The sequence below is a fragment of the Athene noctua genome, chromosome 2 (genome assembly GCF_965140245.1).
Source record: "Athene noctua chromosome 2, bAthNoc1.hap1.1, whole genome shotgun sequence".
In the NCBI taxonomy this organism is placed as follows: domain Eukaryota; kingdom Metazoa; phylum Chordata; class Aves; order Strigiformes; family Strigidae; genus Athene; species Athene noctua.
The window spans coordinates 41,770,484-41,796,881 of NC_134038.1; the positions used below are offsets into that span (position 1 = coordinate 41,770,484).

At 38.7% G+C, this 26,398-nt stretch overlaps 1 protein-coding gene across 4 annotated transcripts in view; it reads left to right on the forward strand.

Moving 5' to 3' along the window:
• TOX (thymocyte selection associated high mobility group box) overlaps positions 1-26,398 on the forward strand; it is a 226,604-nt gene that overhangs the window by 173,655 nt on the left and 26,551 nt on the right. For 3 of the 4 annotated variants that reach the window (XM_074897711.1, XM_074897709.1, XM_074897712.1), the window contains exons 4-5: positions 6,552-6,830; positions 13,196-13,426. In XM_074897711.1, coding sequence (XP_074753812.1) covers positions 6,552-6,830; positions 13,196-13,426 — 510 coding nt within the window. The remainder of the gene's footprint in view (positions 1-6,551; positions 6,831-13,195; positions 13,427-26,398) is intronic. The other variant, XM_074897713.1, reaches the window with a different exon arrangement.

The following is a 26,398-nucleotide window of genomic DNA, read 5'->3' on the forward strand; positions in this document are numbered from 1 at the left end:
CAGTTCCCTCAGCCGCTCCTCGTACGACCTGTGCTCCAGACCCTGCATCAGCTCCGTTGCCCTTCTCTGGACACGCTCGAGTCATTCAATGTCCTTTTTGTAGTGAGGGGCCCAAAACTGAACACAGGAATCGAGGGGCGGCCTCACCAGTGCCAAGTACAGGGGTAAGATCCTTTCCCTGTCCCTGCTGGCCACGCTATTGCTGACACAAACCAGGATGCCATTGGCCTTCTTGGCCCCCTGGGCACACTGCTGGCTCCTGTTCAGCCGGCTGTCAATCAGCACCCCCAGGTCCCTCTCTGACTGGCAGCTCTCCAGCCACTCCTCCCCAAGCCTGTAGCTCTGCTGGGGGTTGTTGTGGCCCAAGGGCAGCCCCCGGCATTTGGCCTTATTGAAACTCCTCCAGTTGGCCTCAGCCCATGGCTCCAGCCTGTCCAGGTCTCTCTGCAGAGCCTCCCTACCCTCGAGCAGATCAACACTCCCACCCAACTTGGTGTCATCTACAAATTTACTTATCAATATGAACTGATGAAAGGTGTCTAAAATGGACATTTCTGTATTTCTAGACACTCTTTTAAGTTTAAACTTAGCTCTGATTGTATGATGTATTGGTTGCATCTTGGATCATTAAAAAAAATTATGAGCTTTTTGCCTTTTCAATTGTTTGTTTTGATCATGAATGGTAGGTATGGTCTCCCAAACACAATTCCTTCTCTGTGTGCCAGCTCTCACAAAGCTGTCTGACAATTTAATGTTATCTTTTCTTCTCTTCTGAAACCTTGACTTACAGAGTCAAGTGATGATGTAGGAATTCAATTTTTTTTCTATCTTTTTTAATGAGCATCTCTGTGTCACTGGAAAACATCTTGCAGATGTGCATTGGTTTATGTTAGAAGACAATTAAAGCACCTAAAATAAAACCAATAACATTTCTAAGACAATGTCTTGGCTTTTCAGGAGGTTGGCACAGCTGGACCTAGTGCTGCATTTTAATGTACATTAGATGGGAACAAACATTCAGATTTAGTATGGGACAACTAGTGGCATGAGTTGTCCTGGGAATATAAATGAGAATATGACTAATAACAGGAACCTCTTCTGCCTACCAAAGAATGTCTGTGATGCCTACATGGTGAGTCAGATGGGTGATGCCAGTAAAGAAGAAAGCACACTGTGGGTATCTTCATAGACGATACTTAAGATCCCCTGGGTTTTTCTCCCTTTGTTTGTTGTGTTTTTTGGGCTTTTTTTAATTAATTGATTGAAACATAGCATCTTCCAGTGTGAAAAACTGTTGCTGTCTGACTTACCTTGACCACTTAGACAAGAAGCAAAGAGCTGTCAACCACTTCCACAGTGTCTATCAGAAAGTTCATAAGAGCTCTCAGCTAGTAGAAAACCAAGCAAAAATCATTGTAAGACCTGATGGTGGTAATAGAAATAGTGCCTGCTGTGCCTTGATATGAATTGTCCAGGGTAGTGAGATACGTGATCTTCACCTGCTTCAGTGAGTAAGGCCTGTGTATTTTTCCTTATCTTTTAATGTTTTCATCTCCAGTATATAATCCCTGGTGTTTCTTACATATACTTAGACGTGTTGTATTTACTTCAATCTGTTAAGGCAGCCTGTCTCTTCTTTAATCTAATGGTAACATTCATTATAAATTAAATAGGGAGGACAATTCGGACTTCTACGGCTTTTCAGAGAGATGTTGCATAGCAGTTCTTAAATTATAACAAGAAAAATAATGTAGAAATTATTTTTCTAACAACAAATTCCTTTTGAAACTGCCTGCTTAATGCTTCTTTGAAAAAAATTATTTGCTTCAGGAAAGTCACCTTCTGGGACATGAGTTAGGGGTCCTACAATTTGACTATTTCTGCATCTTTCATGACTTAACCAGCTTGTGATGAAAAGACAGATAATTAGGGATTTTTTTAACGCTATATACTATATCATGTGATAGATGAAGGATTCTATTTGAACGCTGTGTCAGAGAAGAATATCTGTATTATGTGGACTTCAGGGCACAATATTTCAAGAAAGATGAAGGTTATTGGACATAGTCCAGAGGACAGCAGGAAGAATGTTCAGAAGTGTAGAAAACACAGCATATGAAAAAGTCTCAATCTTCAGGTTTAGTTGTTTAGTCTAAAGAACAAAAAACTGAAAGGAAATTCATAATAGCCTTCTAGCGTGTACAACTTTTCTGTAAAGAAGGAGAAAAGCATTCCTCATGTCCACTGGGAACAGAACAAAAAGTAGTAGGTTTAAATTACAACAGAGGAGATTTAGGTGAGACATTACGGAAAAAAGCCCTTTCCACTGTAAGGATAGTTAAGCACAAGAATTGCCTAGGGAGGTTATGAAGAGGTTAGACAAACATCTGTCAGAAATGATTTAGGTATAGCTAATCCTGCTGTGAGATAAAGTGTTGGACTAAATAACCTTTTGAGGTCCCTTCTAGCACTATTTTCTCTGATTCTGTGATTAGGATACTGTACTCACATTGTCCTGCAGGAAGATGTTTCTGTGCAGGGATGATATCACTGTATTCTGCACTGCATGCTTTGTTTTGGTTTTGCTTTAAGCTGATGGGGAGAACGATGGTCTGATGTTAGCTTTGTTCTTGGTACCTTAGAAACTTTGAGCAGAGCATCAGGAGTTTGTTTTCAGCCAGACAGCCCTGTTCTGGTTTTGCACTAAATATATACCAATAAGGGTTATTGGTACACACCTCAAAATTAGTGGCTTTTACTATGCCTTTTAACTTGCAGTCAAACACTTACATGTGTGGATGCTCAGTTTCTGCTTATAAGCGAAATGCAAACAGAAAAAAAAAAATAACCATGAAAAGAAATGTATCGTAGTTTCCCCTTTAGTAAAACCAAAATAAAACCAGGCATGTTCTAAAGCTGAATATAACACAAGTTGTGAAACATCCTGGAACTGACAGATGGAGAATGATATTAAAGTGCCAGATATTATCATTATTACCTCATCAGAGAGACCATTGAAGGCGTCACTTTAAGACTGTCCTTATCCTCTGTAACACTCAAAATCTTTAACTTTGTTCTTCCATTTGGCATTTTGCCACCCAACAGGATTTGTATTCAGCTTTGCATTCGGCAGGAGTGTGTTCGCAATATTGCTTCTGCATACTGAATATGGCTCCAGCACAGCTACACATTGGTGGGTTTTGTAAAACTCCATCTGGAGGAACAAGGAACAGGTTCTGATTTTGAAGCAGTTTAAAAGAAATTGGTCATACTTTGCATGTAATGTTGACAGAGAGTCTGTGTGATTAGTGCCACTGTTCCTGCAGAGATGAGGTCGTCACGGCATTTGAAACAGGGGCATACTGCCATGCCACAGCAGTGACCCAAGCGTGTGGTTTTCATGGGTGGGACTGTTCTTGAACCCAGCAGGGAAGATGGGACAGTTCTTGGTTTGTTGACCCTTTAGGAACCTGAAGGTTCATCATCACATGTTTTCCACGGTGTAATCTCAGCTTTTCACAGTTATGTGGTTAGCTGCCCGTTCTTACTCAAGGAATGAGCAGTTTCCATTTTCTTAGACAATCCCACTTTTTCACTAGGAAGAAGTAGGATGGGGGAAGGCAGACTCTGTGGGACATGGCAGAGAGGTGAGCCAGAAACCTCATCTGCAGATGTGGATCCTCCTTGCTGAGGGCCACAGCTCTGTGTGATGGACTTACACTGGCATGTTCTCTGCACCAGGTCCCTTAGGTGAGGGTTTCTGGTTTAGCATCTGAAAGGGTGCATATACTGTTAAATAAACTTACTTGGTTTTGTAAAGGTAGTCTTGTATTAATCTGATTTAAAATTCAGAAGTCAAGCTGAATTCATGTGAAAAGAAAAATACTGGGTTTTTTCAACTGCACCATCTAATTTGCAGTCCTCAGAATTTCACTAGTGAAGGGTTCTCTTGCAGATAGATGTATATATATATACACGTGTTTTGTATGGGGATACATCCAGTACCATCCAGTTGGTGTCATGTTATCTGAAAACACAGTGTATGTTCAGCACCAGAGCTAAAAGTGAATCACAGACTGTTTAAAAATATATGTTGTTTAAAGACGACAAACACAGAATGTTCTGCAGTAACTATCTGATAATATTTGAAGCTCATATGAAGAGTTTTTAATAAAGGAGAGATCATTTGAATAATAGCAATTCTATTATATTTTAGTTGGGAAAAGTAATTAAAGTTATAACCTTTGCCTTGCTTTCAGAGGTAGATACTTTGCAAGTTCATTTAAAATAAGAGGAGTTTCAGGTAATGCTTTTTTCCTTTCTGGAGTTTATAAAATCATTAGGATTGTTATTCTTCTTAAAAAGTGGTCTTGCTCTTCCAGCCTTTCACGAGTGGATTTATCCCCAGCTGCAATCCAGCACTGTGAGGTGTTGCACCTCAAAAATCCAAGGCATTGCCAAGCTGGGCAGAGTGGGCTCAGTCCCTGCAGGGTGGTGGGCAGCCCAGGGAGGGAAAACACCCACGGTGGGGCTTAAGTGACGCAGACAGGGTGAAGGGAGGGCTTTTGGGAGGGTTGTGCCTCCCTCTCCCCATCACGCAAGGGAGTGGGTGGGTTTCCATCCCCCTGCCAGCTCACCCCGTGCTGGCCGAGACGGCTCGTGACAGTCCACACTCCCACTTCCCATTCTCCAACTGCTGCCCAGCCCGAAAGCTGGAACTGGAGCAAAACAGCCAAGCAGCAATTACAGATTCATGGGCACAACTGTTTGCATACGGGTTGTCTGGTAGAGGCAGAGATAGTGATAGCTTTTAAGGCTAATGTCTTTGGCAAGAAGGTGAGCTGATATTGGAGAGAAGGGAACAAGAAGTTGGTAGCAATCTTTAAAAATAAAAATGTCTGCTAAGATTCAAATTTCAGCCTTCAATTGATTTCATACTCTGTGCTGTCTCTGCTCCTCTCCTCCAGTGCTTTAGCAGTCATTAATGAACTTAAACATATTTGTATCAATAACCCTTTTTTACCAGAAACTATTAATTTCTAAAGCAATATAAATACAGGTATAATTGTGATGTCACATTGTCAGAAGCCATTTCAAATTTTTTTCAGAGACACAGATACATGTAAAGTGGTAAGTATGCCATAACTAATGGCATTATTAGTTTGATTTACTGCCAACCAGCCAGCTTTACAAAAATCAATCCCCAAGCTTATAAAGTATCTCCCTAAAATTGATAAAATTTACACTATCAATAATAAGAGAAAAGATTAAGTTACATGTTTATCTCTTTTTCTATGTGTTACTGGTTGAAAGTTATCTTACAGATTGCTGTGATATATAGGAGTGTGTGTATGAGAGAGAGATAGGTTATAGAAGTCATGAGCTACAAAAAGTTTAAATAAAAAAATAAAATCTGAGTGATCGTTAGACAATTCAGATGACACGTCTAACAAAGACTGTTGGTAGAATAAATGTGGTTATGTTAATATATTGAACCATTAACACATGTCCTTATCATAATGGAACTTACACAATGGTAGTTCCTGTCAGATTTAACTCGATCTGTACAGCATGTTTGTCTGATGCACAAAAAGACAACTATATCTATTTCATTTCGGGTCTGAACTGACACTTCAATTTTAAATCACCCACAGAACACCTTAGCTTAAATCTGAGCTTCTCCCTGATACTCTTTGTTATTTGTCATGTTTCCATATGAGTATACTGAAAAGATGTTACAGACAATCTGCCGTAGTGTGTGTGTGGTGCATTTGACCTCTGGACAAGAAAGGAGTTTCATCCTCCAGTGCTTTTAATTCTTATCCTTGCAGAGACTGAATTTGTTGCTTGCATTAAAATAGTATGTCTCGTTAATGCTAAGAAGCGGTGACCCACATAGCACAATGGATTCATTTGTCAATCCCATGACTTCGGAGCTTTCCGTTCATATATGTCTTAGCAGCAAATCAACTCAGAAATCATTTTATCAGTCTATCAATTCATCCTTCTTGTCAGTTGTCTGAATCCTGAAAATTCCAGTATCTCATTGGGCATCATCAGGCAAAATAGATTTGGACCTAGTACTAGATATTCACTCTGAAAACTGCAGCTCCCAAATTCACAGCTCACACACACAAAAATCCTAAGAAGAAAAGTAGGATCTGGAAATTGTCTTCAGTTTTGAGGATATTCATGTTCTGATCTGGTTCTGAACTTCAGAATGCAAACCTGTCCCTGTTTGCTAGCATTTCTGAAATACTCTACATGCAGTTACAGAAAGCAGTGCCCTTTTGTTCCCCCTATAAAGAAACAAGCTTTCATTGCTTTTTGCTATTCCCGTGGGCTGAGACTAGAGCCTGAATAGTTTATAACAGTCAGTGTTATGCAAATGTCAATCATATCCTTACTCTGTTTATTTCCAGTATTTACATGTTTATTTAAGTACTTGACATTTCTTTTAAGCCTTCTATAACCGATCAGGCCAATGGGGGTCTGAAGGAATAGAACACTTTATTAGTGATATGCTTAATACAGTTTTTTTCCTCTTGTAGATGCAAGATTTACGGAATACAGAAGGAGCCCAGTATAGTTCCCATCCTCAGATGGCAACCATGAGGCCAAGGGTTCAACCTGCAGATATTAGGCAGCCAGGAATGATGCAGCACGGGCAGCTGACTACTATTAACCAGTCCCAGCTCAGTGCACAGCTTGGTTTGAATATGGGTGGAAACAATGTTCCTCACAACTCGCCCTCTCCACCTGGAAGCAAATCTGCAACTCCTTCACCATCCAGTTCAGTCCATGAAGATGAAGGAGAAGATAGCTCTAAGGTAGGCTTAGATGCTAGGATTACTGTGTAAATGGTGGATATTTTTAGGACCTGCTAAATGAATCGTATGGCCACAGTTATTAAGGTGATACTTTATACATTGTTGGTGGTTGACTGAAGTGAATAAAGGGTTATGAATACAGAACTTATAGTTTCCAGTCAATTCTTCAGGCAGCTTGAGTAAATGACATCATTCCTTTCTGTGAGAGCAAACTGGAATCCTGTAAAACACTTGAGGGATAGCCATTCCTCTAGGACTTTAATATAAAGGTTGAGTCTTCTCACTTGCATCGAAGGGATGTTTGTTCCCAGTTAAAGATCAAGTTACTGCTATAAAAAGTATGAACAGTCTGTACAATATGCTAGTCTTTGCTACTTGGTCACAAGATGAGTAAACGGAACATCATAGCAACCAGAACAGGAAGATCCTCTATGAACTTTAAAAATCTTACCTTGAAAATCTTGAAGACCCATTATGCATTTATACTTTGGGAGGTGCCGACACTCCATGATGACATATTTAAGCTTCTTTTTAGTGTCAATACAGGCATGAAGTAGTAATAGTCATTTACATAATAAATTTCCTTTGAAGGATAAATGTCAATTTATATATCAGGTTTAGAATGCAAAAACCTCCCAAACCTCCCCAAATCCTGAAAACCTCCCAAAACAGACAGAAGTATATTATCTTAATTTTGCAGACACAAAAGCTGAGACACAAAATGTTGGGACTCAGCACAAAGTCATCCCATAAACCAGGGTATTGACCATATTGAACTCAAGAACCTCTTTAGCTTTATTTTACAGTCATTACAAAGTAGCAGTCCTGTTTGTTAGAGCAGACTTGTGTAGTGTGTACCATGTAGCATACCATGGCCACGTCTTGTGGGGAAAAGGTGCAGACTTGTGAGGAATGTGAAGAAAACATTGGGAGTCACTGAGGAGGTATAATCCAGTCAAGAAATGTAAGTCTGATTTGTTTTCAAATTATATTGTTTTTCATGCCTCAAGCTATAAAATAATCATGTAATTGGAGACATATGTTTTACTACATTTGAATAAATTCTGATTCAAAAGTTTTATTTCGGGACTTTCCCCAGATTTCACAAACTTCAGGTTTTAAAAATTACTGAATAATTCATGCATTTTAAATGAGCACTTCCTTACTGAGGGAGACTTTAGAATACAGTTATGTAAAAATAATACCAGGCAGCTTTTACTTTTCCAGAATAATTTATTTGGTACTCCTGTTTCTTTGCTAATATTTTTACATATGTTGGTGGGAGTGTGCAAGATGCTGGAGAAAGCATCCACTCAAATAATTAAGATATCCTTTCTGCTTCTATCAAATATTTCAGTCATTTCACCCACACTTTTCATGTACTTTTTCACTGCAACACTTCATGCTAGAAAAAGTGTCGGTTTCATGTGGTTTTGTGCAGAGGGTGCTCACCTGAAGCTAATGTTTTCAATAACGAAATACTAAGTACTGCAGACCAAGTAAAAGTTGATCCTTTCTTTGTGGAAGCCAGTTTATACAGTGTTCAACTTTTTAAGAAGCCATGTTATTTTGGAAAAATCTCTTTAAAATTCTCTCATGCTCAGTCTAAGCAGAAAAAGACGAGAAAAGGCACAATACACAAAACAAAATTAAATTCAGTATGCTGAAGTTGATATTTTGCCTTAAAATTCAATAATTATAATTTCCATGGTAAGAGAAAAGTTTTTGAGAATATAAAGTTGGTTAGTAATGACAGAGGGCTTAAATTCATCTTCAGCTAGTAAAGTTTAAACTACAAGTTTGATGAGGGACAGATTATGCCATACTTGTGTTCTGTGGGATTTCTTAGGTCTTCGTGAAAATGTCTGAAGTTGGCCACCATCGGAGATGGGCAGTGGGCTGGCACGCCTGATCTGATGCTGGTTCTGCTGTAGTTCCCTCCGTAAAAGACAAAAGAGTTTGAATAATCAGCGTAAGAACTTAGTGTATTGTTGCAGTTTACAATTTAAACCCTTCCACTGTGTATCTTTCTGTCACGTTGCTCTTCCTGGAAGCTGCCACTGAATGGATATGGATACTTAAAATAAACCAGCTTTCTGTGGAGATCTTTCTCCCCAGCTACAACAGTATTACATTTTCTAAGAGCTGCTTTGGAGGGGCCTGTGAGGGTTCTTCTCACGCCAGAAATCCTTCTACCAGTGGAAGAAGGCACTGGATGGGGACAGGGGGAGATAGAGTGGCCATTCTGTCTCTTGTGAGAATCTCTTTTACCTGAATGTTACTTTGCCAAATTTGTTTTCTCTTTGTTTTATAAATTATCATGTAGATGTGTGTCATTACTTAAATCAGGGCCAGAGCTCATTAGTTAGTCCTTCAGTAGAAGCGCACATTGTAGTCATGTAGTAGCTGCTGGAGCTTGCCACATCTGAGCAGTTTCATGAAGTCAGTAAGGTGTTCCTGCCAAAAGCACTGTGTAAACTCCCTCTGAATTCACTGTATTGTTAATAGCAACAGTGACGTTCTCCCTGGTTAACCAGCAAGAAATGTTTGCCTGTGTACCCACATTGATCAAAAAGACAAAGTACATTTTGAAATGGAAAATCACCTCAGTGTCAGATGACCTCCCTTAGTTTATACCAGCTGAACGCCCAGCCTTACGTGTGAAAGAGAAACCACCGGTCCTTTGATAGCAGCTTTGGTAGAGAAATCCCTAACAAATATACCTATTTCTATCTAGAGAAAAAAATAAAGAAATCTCAGTGTCCTACTCATGTTTGCATTAATTTATAGAAAGAGGATGACAGACAGTATGAATAAATATGTACATTATATACATTTGCACTAGAAATATAATTGTATCCCTACTGAACCACTGATTTCCATGCGTGGAAATTTCATGACCGTTTCAGCTTAACATACATATTCCGAATGCAAGTAATAAGGAAACTTTACAAACTGATGTAATTGTTCATCTACTAAGTTTCTTGTATGTTCATTCTATGATAAATATTCAAATTGTTTTAAGCCTTATCCAACACACAGAACTAATGGCAGCAGCTGCTAAAAATTTTGCAATACTCATTCTCATAAAGGCTCTTTCATATAGGCCTTTTGGACTTTAAATGTCATATATTCCCTTACACAAAAAAAGGGAAAGGAACTGCATTATAGAGGGCTCAGTTGCCCTACACACTGTTGCTCTAAAGCAAGACAGCTGAGGTTGTGTGACCATAAGATCAGCAGCATAATTATAAGGCTATGTATATACAGTCAGAAAGCTACTAGGTCCATGGAAATATGAAATATATAGTCTCAGACCAATGGTATTGTTTCAGCAAGTGGTGTACATCCCTAAGTCTCCTTAATTCTTCTAAATCTAGTATGTGGGACTATGGTTAGAAGAAGAAAAAAGGGAGAACTTAAAAATCAATAGTTGTAAGTAACTATAAACATTTCTAAACAAAGTGACCACTTACCACATGCTTTATTCTGACCACCTCAACATTGGAACATTACATTTATGTAATTCTTGCCATAATTCATACTGTTGGATTGTTAAACATGTATTTGGTTATTGCCAAGCATAACTGTGAGCTGCTGGAAGCATTACTGGTTTGCAAATATGTATTTCTTCATAGATGGATAACAGGGTTTTCTTCCATGCTCATTTGAATATCACTTACGAGAGAATTTCAAATAATGTATTTTAGAGGGAAGATAGTGAGAGGACTGCAAGTAGCAAGAATTAACTAACAGAAACACGATTACTAAAGAACTGCTGCAGCATATTCTCTTTATGTGGTAGAGGTTTTACAATATTTACTTTATATGATAAGAGTTATAAGCAGAATTCTATGTTGTCTGTTCAGCCTATTATGCAGATGGTGCTTGATTAAAATCTATTTAAAACTACAGCGATTACTGCAAGATAGTGTGCATAAAACAGCTCTCCTAGCTCCATTAAAGGCTTTCGTACTATTGCAGTTTATTTTAAATATGCTTATAGACATTTTCCAGCTTCTCAAGGGACATTTAGATATCAACGATGTGCCTTACTTGATAGTTTTAAATCCTACACAAGATATTCTTGTGATCTATTATGTGTGCAACATGGTTAATGTACACTTTTTTAAAGTGAAAGATTATTGCTTTCTTGTGATAAATAAGTTAAATACATCACCATAATTAAGCAATAAGCCATGACAGGAGGTGGATTACCATGAGCTAACTACACCTCCAGGGATTTTGAGGCACAAGTCTATGCCTAGCTGAATATATATGGTTTTTATTTTATTTCCCATCTGTCTCTGCTTTGGTGGTTAGAAGTGGAGTCTATGAAGCTGATAGACTGATGGGAGCATAAGGTAGGCCATCATCTCAGCCATTTGCAAGGTTATTAGTACTGGAATTCTGGTATTCTTTTTATTTTGTTATTTTCATATAAGACAAACAGAGTTTCCCCTGTGAATGCTCTCTTTTTAACAGTGAGTTTTTGAAGTCTCTTGATCATTCAGGTTGGAGAATAAGAGTTTAGAGTGGTTCTCAGAACAGCTACTGGAAGACTTCTTACATGAGTTTCTGCAGCATATCACCTAGTTTAAGGGTAGTTTAAGTAATGTGGTATCCTCATATACAGAGAACTTCTAAATCTCATTGGTCCAAAAATACTCTGAAAAGAGGAAAACTTTAGCAAGTAAGAGATAAAATTTTAACCGTAGCCCAAATTATTGTCAAGCCTGCTTGCTCATGGAGTTTACATAGAACTGTCTGAAGAGTTTAGAATGTTGCCAAATTAGCTAGGGAGCCATAGTTAATTACCATTTAGCTGGTAGTTTTGTGTACTCTGTAGAATGAAATAAGAACAGGAAACTAAAAGTCTGATAACTTAATAATGAGTAGCACACTGCTTCCTTTTTTCAATATTTTCCTGTTGCTGCCAATAGGCTCCATGTCTATTAGCTGTGTATTAAAGATGCATCTCTTGTAGCATAAATGCTCAGGAAACAAGCAACTTCATTTTCAAATCGCGGTCATCACTTTGTTGCTGTGCTTAGTAAGCTGCAGAGATCCAGGTTGTTCACTGCAGTCATCTGGCCCCTGCTGGACACCACACAGTCATGTATATAAAAAATTAAGAAGGTTTTTTGCTCAAAATTAGCATTTCCAACTATTTTCCTCATGCAGTTCCACTGATTTGAACACCTGTGTTCTCCTGTGTCACTTGACATACATTATTAAAAATTAATAATATAAAGATGGGATAAAAGTCATGCCTAGTAGATCCTTAGCCTAGAGCATGCCTTTTATGCTCTTGATCTTGTCATACTTCAAAATGCTTATGATGCGCAGTACTCTGGCCATGCCAACAAGAGAAAAAAAGCCTTTGAACCCTCTGGTAAGATCACACATCACTGCTCCATGTATAGTGAATAAAGTGATCATATCAAGAGAATCTGCTTTGGTGTGGAGCTCCAATCTGTTGAAGAATTAGGACAAGGTCCCTTTACGCACTTACAAGTCACCTAGGAAGGTAGGGTGCTTTCGTGATCAGGGTGTCTGTGCTATTCAGTGGAAAAGTGTAGTTCCATTTAGCAAATCTGTGCAGATGCTCATGTGCAGGTTATTTTTAGGTGGTACACAAATAATGCACATGCGCTTTTCTTCATATACCATTCCTCTTTCACTCCTTTTCTCAAACCATTTGCTTTTATATGAGCAGAGGAAGAAAATGTGCAGCTAAATCCAGATGGATCAGAACTGATCCTCCAAAGGGGTCTAAACTGTCTGTACTGGTAAAGCTTTGTTTCTTCAGATTTTAATTAGAAGATGTGTAGAGGAATGTCTATAACTTTAATCATTTTATTCACAATCAGATTCTCTTCAAATTACCTGGAAAGTGTACCACCAGTTGCAGTAGAAATTGATTTGAATAGTTCTGGCATAGTTCTGAGAAAGAGTGTGAATCCTGCTCTCTGCAGGTGATTCATGTGCTTGAACTGGTGGTCAGACTATAATGAAACTAGTTTCATTTCAATTTACTCATTATATGCATCTTATAGCCATTAGCAATAAAACTTAGAAAAGGTGAAAAGATGACCAGATGAACTAGAAATGAGATTATAACAATTATATGAAAGCAAAATATAAAGCACTTTGAGGGAAAAAATTAAATAATCTGAAACACTTAGAATTAATTTTATACATGTGACTAAGGCAGATGGTGTCAACATTTGGATTATTAAAGATGACAACTAAAATTCCATTTTTGCATGCAAAATACACAATCTTTGTATCACAGAAGCTGTAACAATGGATGGACTGAATTAAACTGGCTTTTTTATAGTACTTTTCTAATTTTGTTACAGGTCAATGGTGGAGAGAAGAGACCTGCTTCAGATATGGGAAAGAAACCGAAAACTCCCAAAAAGAAGAAGAAGAAGGACCCAAATGAGCCACAGAAGCCTGTGTCTGCCTATGCATTATTCTTTCGAGACACTCAAGCAGCCATAAAGGGCCAAAACCCCAATGCTACTTTTGGTGAAGTCTCTAAAATTGTAGCTTCAATGTGGGACGGCTTAGGAGAAGAACAAAAACAGGTACAAAATGTGCTGGATGTCAGAGGCTTTGTTTCAGGAAAGCTGTTATCAGGGTCATCTAAGCACTGTAGTCAGCTCCTTTTGTTTGCCAGGATGAAACTTGAATATGTGCCATCTCAGGAATATGATTTTAAAAGACTGAGATAAGGAGAGTATAGTTTCATTTTTTATGTATGAAACCACAAAAGATTTATTTTTTTTTTTTTTAGTTTTGGAGTGTGACACAAGCTTTAGGATTGTTTTTTGCAAAATTTGGTGGGCCTAAGATTTTATGGTGGCATTGCCCTGACTATGACAATGTGGTATAAGAGGACCTTGCTGCCAAAAATTATATCTGTGCAGTGGGACCTGACATATATCCAAGGTCCCAGGCGCAGCTGTTTCCCTGCCCCATGATGCCAGAAGGGGTTCTGGGCTCACAGCTTCTCCTGACCCACCTGTCTTTTATGAAAGGAAGTACAGACCTAGAGAGGCCTAGGGTGGACCCTGGCAAATGAAGTGCTCCAGGTATCCTCCAGCATACATGTGGGCTGTGGAAATCACATCCCATAGTTACTTAAATCTTCTGTAGAAAGGTCTTGGTTGTGCACTGAGGTCAGCAGAGCTCTAGCCGAACCTTTGCAAAAATCTGAGTCAGTGAGATGCTATGAAAAAGTGGGCAATTCTGGAAGCTCATCGCATTCATGTGGTGACAGTTGGCAAATACTGTTCATCGTCACTGTAGCATACCACTGCTTTTCTTTTGTTATTGGCTGCATTTTTACTAACTGCCAACAGAATGCATTGGGCAGATGAAGAAGTGGGAACTTTAAGAACAGATATGGAGGGAAAAGATATGCTGAGTGGGAGTTATATTGACTGCAGGAGACCTGGGTGGGGGTTGATGTCAGCACAGAAAGAGGAAAAGTACTGGGACAAAACTGCATCTCATTGATTCACACTGAGCATATTTTTCTTACACAATTATAATTAATAAGGCCAAGAATTAAAAGGAAAATATTGATATGAATTTTTGGTAGGTAAAATCGTTTGGCCTTGGAAAAAAAGTTTTCTTTGATAATAACTGGATGGTATAGGTATATCTAGATCTCTGTTAAAGAAGACGGTGCAATAAGTATCAAGATTTGGCGCTCACTGACTAACTGAAAAAAAAAAAGTTTTTTCTGTCTAGTATCCACTGTTGAATAAGGTCAGCATTTGGAAGATTTAGCTGAAGGAAAGGTAACTTTCTGAACACAGGGGTCAGAGAATTCACTTGGCCTGGCACATTAGGGTTATTTTGTTGTGTTGTCTCTTCCTTCTGCCTTTTTTAATATGTCCAGCAAAGGCCAAGGCTATGTACTTGATCTGACAGGTTGTTTAGATCTTCCCAGTACATCAGTTCTCTCGTCATGGTTTAACCACAGCCAGCAGCTAAGCACCATGCACCCACTCCCTCACTTCTCTCCCCTCTCTGTGGGATGGGGGGAAAAAAAAATTAAAACTCATGGGTTGAGATAAGAATGGTTTAATAACAAAAATAAAATAATAACTATAATAAAATAAAATATAACAATAATAAATTTAACCAAAAAATAAGATAATAGAGAAATAGAACTCAAAAAAGACAATTGATGCACAATGCATTTGCTCACCACTCGCTGACCTATACCCAAGCAGTGATTCCCTGCCAGCCAACTCCCCCCAGTTTATATTCTGAGCATGATGTTCTGTGGTATAGAATATCCCTTTGGCTAGTTCAGGTCAGATGTCCTGGCCAGGATTCTTCCCAACTTCTTGCACACCTGCTTGCTGGCAGAGGATGGGAAACTGAAAAATCCTTAATTTACGATAAGCTCTACTTGGCAACAATAAAACATCAGTGTGTTATAAACATTATTCTCAGACTAAGTCCAAAATGCAGCACTGTACCAGCTACTAGGAAGAAAAATAACTCTATCCCAGCCAAAACCAGGACACTCTCATAGTTGAACATTAGTTTTTAGGACCAGGATGATGAGTGTTCACTTTTGACTCAGAAAAAATACTGACTATGCTTTTAGTTAGGTTCACAAGCAAGAGGTTTTGATGCCATCCCTCTTTGTCCGGCGTACCTGCCCAGAATCACTCCCCATGTTGAAATCTGCACACCCAAACACATACCTCAGGAGTCCTCTAAGTATTTAGATCTGTATCTTGGACCATCTTCTGTGCCTGTGGGATTATGCATCCAAATTTTCCTGAAACGGTGAAAGGCAGAGACCTGGACTTCTCAGAATCACAGAATCATCTAGGTTGGAAAGGACCTTGAAGATCATCCAGTCCAACCATTAACCTAACACTGACAGTTCCCAACTACACCATATCCCTCAGCGCTAAGTTGACCCTAAACACCTCCAGGGATGGGGACTCCACCACCTCACTGGGCAGCCCATTCCAACGCCTAACAACCCGTTCTGTAAAGAAATAATTCCTGACATCAAGTCTAAACCTTCCCTGGCGCAACTTGAGGCCATTCCCTCTTGTCCTATCGCTTATTACTTTGTTAAATAGACTCATCCCCAGCTCTCTGCAACCTCCTTTCAGGTAGCTGTAGAGGGCGATGAGGTCTCCCCTCAGCCTCCTCTTCTCCAGACTAAACTAAACTTCTCAAGAGTTTATTAATCTAGTTATTCTTACATCTCTCTAGTGATGGCACCAAGCAAGATGTTATGCTTTGTTTTCTTTACCATTTTTCATAAAGACCCTTAATTTGTGGCTGTTGCAGTGGTGCAGTTTTTCCTTCCATAATATTTGCACTGCTTACAAAGCAGAAGACTTGGCTTCAGGAGTAATAGTCCAAGACCATATAATGGAGATAAACCTAAAAAAAAAATATAAAATGCACATTTCCTTTGAACTTGTCATAGTAGTGCCAGCAGAATATTGAAGTCTTTCCACAGAATTCTATTTAAGAAAAGTGCATAAAACCTTAAAATTTCTAGTTTTAACTTGGATTTCCTATTTGTGGTTGAGAACAATAATAGAATAAGTCCTACACTGGAACATCAGAACAAAATTTATTTTCCTATCTCTGTTATCCTTAATTTAAGTTGGAACACAGCAGAATGTTATGGAATCCACATGACACATCCGTGAAAAAATGGCTGCAACTAGATTTTTAAGCCAATTATTCTGAGAGTTTGGGTTACCATATCTTTGTTGCTCTTTGACTCATTTTGCCTATTCATTATCATCTATTAAGCACATTGTTAAAACTCCAGGCCCAGGCCCTTTCTAATCTAGCACTGTACAAAAAAAAAAAAAAAAAAAAAGTAGTCCATATTTTGAAAAATCAGCAATCCTATTTTCTAGAATAAATTTAACCTCATTCTTTATTCCATTAGGGATCTAATAGTACAAAGTAATGATTACACGACATCTTAACTGACTAGATAGTCTGTATTTTAAAGGCCTAATTTTTCAGATCCAGAGCATTATAACTGTTATGAAACCTATGTCTCCAGTAGAAAAATTGGACTCTAAAAATACAGATGATTAATGTAGCATTTGGAATTTGGCATTGAAGAAGCTTCAGAAATTCAAAAATAGTTAAATAAAGAAACAATAACATCATTAGAGGAATACTTTATTGATGAATTATACTTGCTGAAAAGGATTCAATTATCATAAAGCTTCTGGCTTTTATGTTTTGGAAGCTAATGCTTATTCTGGAATTTAAATAGAATTATGTTTCCACATTATGTTTCCTGAATTGGAACTCCTTTTACTATTTAAATAGTAAACATAAATGAATCAGAAAGTAGAACATAATGCAGCTATTGAGAAAGAAGAATAACCTCATGTTTTCATGCCAAAATGAAATCTTCTTTGTTCCTATGACCTAAGCCAGCTTTTTCTGAAATACATAGAATTCTTCTTGTTTATTCCTGAAGATTGACCACAGAATAAATAAAGGTATTGAAACTCAGTACAGTAACGACCTAAGGGCAGTATATGTATGTCTAAGCCTTTGCAAAAAAATTTTGATAACCTGACGTATAAGACTGTAGCTTGAAAGGGTTTGTGCAAGAACCACATATGCTTTTCAAACTGTGAAGAAACTAGGAAAATGTTATTTGAGAAAATAGGATTTGAAAGACAAAAAAGGAAACTTTATTATGAACTAGATGATGGTGGATGCCTTACTGAAATTAGGATGGAGTTATACTTAAAATGTATCACACTCTGATGCTCGTACTGTGAGAATATTGCAATTTATTACATTAAAGCAGATACCAGTGTATTTCTACCCTCATTCTACCATATGAAGACATTTGCATTTTGGGGTCGTATGCTATAACTGCTCCCATTAATTTCTGAGCATACAGGGCCATTTGCAAACAACACTGATATGTGTCTGTGTTTTGTTTTTCCATGCCTATGTACACAGAGGAGTCTAGAAATTAGAAGGACTTTAGTGGTCATGGTGGACTTTGTAAAGGTTTCTTCTCAGATTTTGAATTGGGTGCAATAATTACACATGATTAGAAGTAGGAACGGTGCATTTTCCTTCATTTTTCACTGTAAATTTTTTCTAAAACTGTTCAGATTAATAAACCTATGAATGGAAAGCAGCTGTAACAGTAGTATATTGGGTTATATTCTCCCCAGTGCTGTAGTCATAGCACAGGTATATTTTCAGTGGCTTTGCTAGTTCCTCTCTTACGATCACAAGCACTGTTTTCTCTTTAGTCAATATTATACTTCCGTGCATCCCATTTTTATAGCTTATTTATGTACATCTTTGCCCTTTGCACACATTTTTACTGCAAAGGGGAGAAAAGCAGCCCCCAGGGAAGAGGGTTCAGCATGCTAAATGGTCGAGTCTCTGGCTTTCAGACAGAACACTGGTTCAGACTGGGTAAAAAGGCTACTTAGGTCATTTTCTGTCCTTAGATGAAAAAGGAAAGTCAGTTTAAATCAGTACCAGATGTCTGTGTACTAAATGAACCTTAAGTTTCTAATTGGAGTCCTGGTAAAGCTGTAATAGATGTGGCAAATTACAAACAAAATGTTCTTGTTTACATTAGTGTAACTTTAAAACTTCAGCCAAAGACCTTAATAAATGTGCTATTATTCTAAAAATGGAATTGAATGTCTATTCAACATTCAACAAAATTAATCTCTGGTGTAACTTCAGTGATTTAACTGGAATTCTGCAGGAATTAATTTGGCCTCCTATGAACAGCTTAGTGTGCATACATGTGTATATGTGTGTATGTGTGTCTGTGTGTTTACTTAAATGTTGCAGGTGGAAGAAGGATGGATTCACCTAGAGGACTCAAAACTTAGTGATCAGAAGAAGCAGGTGAAGCAACTGCTTGAGTGCTGTAACATATGCCTTCTTTCAGGCTTTATAATTCATACACAGTAATATTAGCTGCAACAGTTCAGCTCAATAGCAGCACCTCATTATTTTGTCCCTCAGTATTTATTCCTGTGTTTGACGCCTCGTGAAATTACTGTTAATGTGTTTATATAAGGGCAGATCTGACACAAGTGGGAAGAATTTAATTTCCCACTCATTCTTTCCTGCTGATGTGTCCTCTTCCCCTGGTAGAAGTGGCAAGTGTAAATAGTTAATTTGCTTCAATTATGAGCCTGTCCTGCTAAATTAGAAGCAGCAGGAATATGAAGAGCCAGAATTATACTTATGAGGCAGCTGACAAATCCTCGGAGCTCACAAAATCAAATCATTTACTCCTCATTGGTGCTCAAAGACCCACTAGATAAAAGCTGCAGTTTATTCTTTAACGTCTGATGGAACCTGGATTGTATGTTACCAATACTTAAGTAAACTGAAGTCCTCGTGCATTAGTGTTAACATTTGTGATGCTGTTACCATTTCCGCTATAACCCACAAGCGTTCAAGGGTTTCTGTTTTGCTCACTAAAATAACCAAGACTGATTTGGGCACGAAAAACAACAAAGTGTGTTTTATAAGTTTCTCTTTTGATCACAGGGAAGTTTTAAATATAGCAGCACATTATCCAGTGCCAGGATGAATCAGGTAGATCAGGAGGGGGTTTACAAGTAATACTGGCCAAGACTTCATGTCTCCAGAGCTTCTCTAGTGACATAAGACACCACAAGTCAGATCAGCTTGGATCTGAGATCAGTGTTTCAAGAGGCCTTGGCTCTGCTGGCCTCTGGGGATGCCTAACCCAGCTCCTCCTCCCTTCCGTGGTGCAATGTCACTGTCCTGTCGCTTGACGTGACAAATGAGCTCATCCCATGGGTGGGAGAGCCATTGAGTTCCCATTGCATGGCCACGCATGTGGGGTGCCCGGTGTCAGGATACCAGACACTTCAGGGGACTGAAGTGTAGGGCTGTAACAGCTCTAGAGAATACACAGACCATCAGGTCAAGTTAGTCAGTATCATTATGAAAACATAAATTTACAGTTTGTTCACTCTTATATATGCTCATATACTCATGCAGATGTTTATTTATCTACCTCTTGTTCCCCTTTTAAAAAGCATCTTTTTTTTTTCATTATTAACTCTGTTCTAATGAAGCAATGTCCAAGGAATAATTTTAACATACTTGTAAGAGGATGAGAATGTACCTTCAGTTTAGTTGATAAACAACCGTGCAAGGTTTAAATTTAGCTTTGTTTTATTTTTGTAAATGAGAACAGGAAGCGAAGGCACATCTGTGTATGCACACTGCCAAAGTGAATTACAAGCAGAATGGATTCAGGAATAGGCACAACAGACAGCAGCTTACACCTCCCCTTCCAGCTACCTGCACCAGCAAAGTTGCTTTTACCAATGTTGCACCTTAGGCTTGTTTGAGAGTTCTCCTGTTTTTCTTGACAAATTTCTGTACTGAAATTGCATCTCTACCCTCTGAAGATCTAGATGAGTGCATCAAGGGTTTAAAACAACTGATCCTCACCCTGATGTCTGCTCCTTCTACCTTCCTCTCAAGCAGCTGGGCTTAATGAGCCAGAACACAAATGGGCCAAGAATAGTCATGCATACACGCAGATACAAACTCATGTCTATGTATATATATATGTACATACATATAAATTTATATCTTCATGTTGTTCTATTGTCCTGGCTTCCACAGAGCCAGATCTTTGAACCCCTTAACTTCCACTGATTTCAGAAGGGGGCAGTGTCAGGCCCCCTGTTTGCAATGCGTTTTTGCTGCAGGACTTATGACAGTTGGCCCATCTCTCTCCCACCCAGAGCTGGGCTGAGCAGGAATTCGCTGTACACTCAGGGTGGGAAATATTCCCCTCTGCTGCAGAAAAAGAAAAAAATTAATGTAGGTCACCATAGGAGCTGCTGCATCTTACTCTGTATCAGGTAATAGAGGCTATTGTCTGCTGGCCTCATGCCCAGCCCTCCTGGAAGCTTGGTCTTCCTGCAGCCGCCCAGCAGCACTGAAGTTGTGGGGAACATCAGACACCCCACCCTGCCCAGGGTGAATTTCTAATATCCATTTCCTCTATATAACAGACATAGCTTCTAGATAAATACCATGAGTGGCTGCCGAGTTATAAACATTGACTATAACTGCTCTTCACTTTCTCATTGTACTTGGAAGGCGCTGGGCTAAAAGGACCCTGGATTTCAAGTACTGCCACAGCATGCATAAGTAATCGCCTTAATTTTCTACTCATTCTTCTTCCCCACCCTTTATCCATACATTGGAGTTCGATAGGAACATGGCTTTAAATCATTTACATACAAAACTGGATTTAGGCCCAGTTATTATTCAGGCTCACATCCTTATTTTAAAGAAAAAGAATACCAGCAAGTGTGAATAATCACCACATAAATCATATGTTTAATGTTGTTTGGTTTGTACCCAACTTTGATCCAACATGCTTCTGATAAAATGTACAGTCCCGCTCCTGTAAGCTATAAGCATCAAGCTTGTAAGGTCAAATTTAGACTTGGCACAAATGGTTGCAATTTCCAGTGATCTCTGTCGAGTTTCACTATTTGTGCTAGAGCTGAATTTGGCCTGTGATCTTTCCCCTGTATGCCAGAAAGACTGAATTCTTTCCCCTAAGCCTCTAATATGTCATCAGTGTCTTTTTCATGCTCTACAGTCAAAGAGACTGCTGAGCCATATAACTAGCCCTGGGCCTCTTACTGTATGTACCTAGATTAAAAATCAAATGGTAACATATTTCAGTATCCATTAAACAATTCTGAGGATTTTTTTTTTCTGACTGCTGTGGGAATATCTTTCTCCATATTTTAGACAAGTGTGTGCAGCTCTAGGTGCCTTTACTGCAAAATCAGAGATTAAAAGTAGAGATATGGCTCCCACTTGGTAAAAAATACAAGTTTTTTCTATGAGCCTAGGTATGTAGGGCCAGGAATGACAATCTGAATGTGGAATTTAATTCTGGATTGCAGCCTACTGTATTTTATCAGATGCCATTCCTGTAACTGTAGCCTGTGAAAATGACACTCCCATGGGTAATAGCACTGTGGAGACCAAAAAGACAAAATCAGTCATGTTGCTTTTTGATTTGCTATTTTTGCATATACTATTTTAGGGGGTTTCTGGAACATTTCCATCAAAACAAATGTGGGCACCTTTACATCATTTTAAAAAGACAAATATAACTTGCTTGCAAGTGTCAGCTCTAAGGAGACATCCACAAGACAAACCGAAAACTTCCCCTTCTTTGTCATCCTTGTACCAGCTATTTAGGCAAAGCCAAGGAAGTAGCATGGTTCTTCACAGTGTGCTTTGTCAGTTAGGAGACAGAAAGCTTTTTCAGACTACTATGGGGCACAAATGAAAGTCTTTTTCTTCTAAGAGCTTAATTCAGTTTAACTCACTGTCTCCAAGTCTCTAGTATCAAAGGGGACTGTAGTCATTGGTGCCTTCTTCTGTTAGCACCTAATACTCAAAAATGAGAACATGTTTGCAGATGTTTGAGTGCCTGTTTTGGCTCTTGTGATGATGACTAGGGAAAGGAAGATCTGTTCCCCTAAGGGAACAAGGGTGCAAGCCACATGGGACAAGGTAGGAGCCCTTCTGCGTAGTGTTGTGATATGTTGATAATCCTCCACAAGCAAGTTGAGAGGAAGTTCATTGGGAAAAGATGACTAACCAGAACAAAAATTTGACTCAAGGCATTACAGGTATATTTCAGTTATATATATATATATATATATATATATATATATCAGTGATGAGTTTCATATTATCCAACATGTAGAGCACAGGAGACACAAAGCCTGCCTCAAGAAATTTATGATCTAAGAAGACAAGAACTAATCAGCAGTTAAAATACATGAAGCAAAAACATGACCAGAAGTTGGCATCATAAAACAGAAGTGTGGTTCTACTGTGGTTTTAATTTGGTAAATCTAGTATTTGTGAGTGCTTGTGGCTAACCATATAGCCCACAACCCCTCTATCTCCACATGAAACTTTGGGGCAGTCAGTTTAAGGATGCGTTTCGCTATTAACAAAAAGAGTTCAGCCCTCAGTGTAGGCTTGTAGCCCACATGTATGCTCAGCCCAGGGAACCTGAGCTAAAGGGTGCCACTGTGAAGGCCTGGGGGCTGGTCCCAGACTGTTAGATTAACAGTGGGGGAGGCCAAGGCATTTGTTTTCCCCAGTGGCCTAATTCAGTCGCTATCTTATATACTTATATGCACAAGGTAGACTTTCATATTTACTCCTTTTGGAAAGTATCTTCTTCTATATTGCTGCATTCTTTGCTGAATAGTGTAAGGGAACTTGAAGCTACCTTACTGGGTACACTTTGGAAATATAATTAAATAGTAAACTAAGAACCTGTGTATTATTCTATGTAAATTTGCATTCGTGAAGCAGAGTAGGAAAATAATGCCAGCAGCTTCCATTTGTAGACAAATGAATGTAATCTTGGTGGTTTGGGGTTTCTATAACAAGCTAAAGAGAATAAGAATAAATTAAGCTGACCCACCCTGCATATACAGAAATGATGTTTTTTCTGGCAACATTCAGTTTCCACAACTGGGACAATATAGAAAAAAAAATACTGCGTAAGGAAACAAATCTGCTGCTGAATCAGAATGGGCCTTTACTGCCTGAATGACAATCAGTTGACATTCAATTATCATGTTAATTGAATTAAAGCAAGCTAGAAATGACTTAATTCCATAAGTATATGCTCCTGTCAAGTTACTTATTTAATAATTGTTGCTTGCTTCACGGAGGAGGGAAAAATGACCTTATAAAAGATTTCTGAGATGTTAAAATTAAATATTGCCACTATACACTATAGATAAGCAACAGAACAGAAGCCTGCTTCTTGTTACAGGAAAAATGTTAAATGTATTATTGGAAATGATGTGTTTCATAATTTGGCACTGTCTTAAGCATGAAACTCAAAAGAGCTTCAGCCATTTTCTAGAGCACCCTTGAATGACGACACAAGGCTTTTTCCTCCCCAAAAGCGCTGCAAGGATGCAACTCTATTATCCTTACTACAACACAAAACTATTTAAGCCAGAGGGCTAAAACTTCTCACAGCTGCAAGGAAAAGCAGGTTGGGAGGGGCAGCTGACTTGCTCATACCTGTTTGAGGTGCTGCTGCAAATGCAGAGGATGCTCCCCACTTGCCCTGTCTTCAATAAGGCACCAGTACAAGTCCAGTCTAGCATAAAGTCAGTGAACTGGTATCTGCTGCCAGGGCCACATTCATTTTTCTTCAGAGAAAATTGATAACTAGACCTTGTTTTTACTCATGAAAATTAACAACTCCCCTGACAGGCAGAACTTATCCTAATTTGTAGTGTAAGCCAGGACCAATCAGAATTTCCAAAACTAGCATGAGGATCAACCTACTTCTATGCTGACCTAAACATTGAGCATCTCCAAAGGACAACAGCATATTGACAGTGAGAACTCAAGCTGTTGTCCTCAGAGGACATGCCAATGCTCTTACAGGTATGAGGTGGGGTGAGCTGACCTCCTCCAGACAAGCCAGCCTGTGGGGACCATTTTGTCCAATGCAAAACATCAAAGCAGGCTGGGGTCATCAAACACCTTTCCCCATCCAGTAAGGACTATATTTTTATTATAATTACCTTCTATTACATGGTGAATGTCTATATTACCATGGAAAACATGGTGCTTATGTGGCTATTAATGACTCACCAGAAGACCAAGAGAAGAGGGCAAGACAATGTGTACACTGAACATGGTAGATGTATAGTTAGGAAATAATTAAATAACAACTGTATGATCACATTCCTATGAAGTAGTGATGGTTTAGATGGAGATTTACAGAATTGCTGTTAGCTTCCTATTACTGAGTTAACCTTGTGCAATATGATTATTTGAGGGAAAAGTCAGGTCCCAGAGGACTCTTTCAATATGCTGTGACTGTAAGAGCACAGCAGGAGTATATATTTTTTATATTTGTGTAATGCAAAATAAAACCCAATGTGGAAGCTGTAGGTACACAATCTTTTGAAGGTCATTATTCTGTGTAAAATTCTTTGTTTAGCTCTGTGTTTTCAACTGGCTATCAGAATGATGCAGAGGCATTGCAATATACAAAGTGGTATAAGTTAGTCTTTGTTCTGTAGGTCAACCTAAATTTATTTCAGCAGCTAGGAACGGATTGTTGACTAATTTTTTATTCATTATCAAAACAAACAGTACATTTCCCTAATAATCACAAGTGATTACAACTTAAAAAGTAAATTGCTACCATTTATTTTGCAAAACAATAGGAGATCAGCCAACACTATATATTTATCTTAATCTGGGGAAATTACAAGGGTGCACAGATACAGTTGCACAGCTAAAACCAATCTTTTTTCCTTTCTGTCTTTACAATTTTAGAAGCCTAAGACTTCTCTGTTTCCATTATGATCTTTTGGTTCCCTGGGAAGCAAAATCTTTAATCCTTTTAGGCAGCCTCTGAGTTTTGCCAGCCAGTTATCTGGGGTTTGTTCTGTCTCTGAAAGCAAAGCCTCAGTGAAACAAAAAAATGTTTCATGAGCACATTCTTTATAAAAATGTGTTGTACTGGATTCTTCCAGCCCGACACTATCACTCTTATGTTTGCAACTGTGTTGTCCTCTGTGTGTGCACGCTGTGCTGCCAGGTCCTCTCTATTACAGGACAGCTAGAGCATTGGAAGACCAAAAGAGATCACTTTAAAATTTCATAACGTTTATCCTTCCAGGGAGTGTGTGTGTGTGTGTGTGTGTGTTTCATCTGTTGAACTCAAAACACCCCAAAATTTTTTATAAATAGCTTTGCACATCTTTTACCTTTGAATCAATATCCCAGTTAACTAGACAGTGTGGAGGGGGAGGGTGGGTCATCTTTACTGTCTTCATGGAGGCTTTATGCAGGTCCCAGGGTTGTGGACTTGCCTTCAGAATTGGACAGCAGAGACTCAAAGCTACAGTTCCATTTTGTGCAGTATTTTGAATCCCAAATGCCCATGAACACATGAATTTCCTCTGGCATGTGACTTAAAAATTGTGAAAAATAACCCTTTATTTGTCTACCTTACTTTTAAACCTTCCAGTTAGATGGTTTTTAAGCTTTTCTCTGCAACAGGGATGTCTAGAAGTCAATCCTGCTTAGTTACATGAAGCCAAGATGCTTGCATGTCTCCTGCCCTTTCAGAAAAAAAACCAAACATGAAGTAATGAGAAAAAAATGCTGACTTGTTCCCGAATCTGCCACTGACATGGCTAACAGCAAGTCATTAGCTAGGCTCCATGGGTCAGAAACTGGCTCTCCTCCTGAGAACTTTCAGCCCTAAATATCTACATATGCTTTTCTAAAATCATGTTACTGTAATGATATGAGGTCCTGCCTAACCCTGCAGATAATCTTTGATCTTGAAATTTGCGCAAAATTGAAGTGATTCTCCAAGCTCTTTAATCTATTATGAGATTGTGCACATGCCACATTTGAAATAATTTGGTGAGTTGAGAGAAATGTACAGAAAT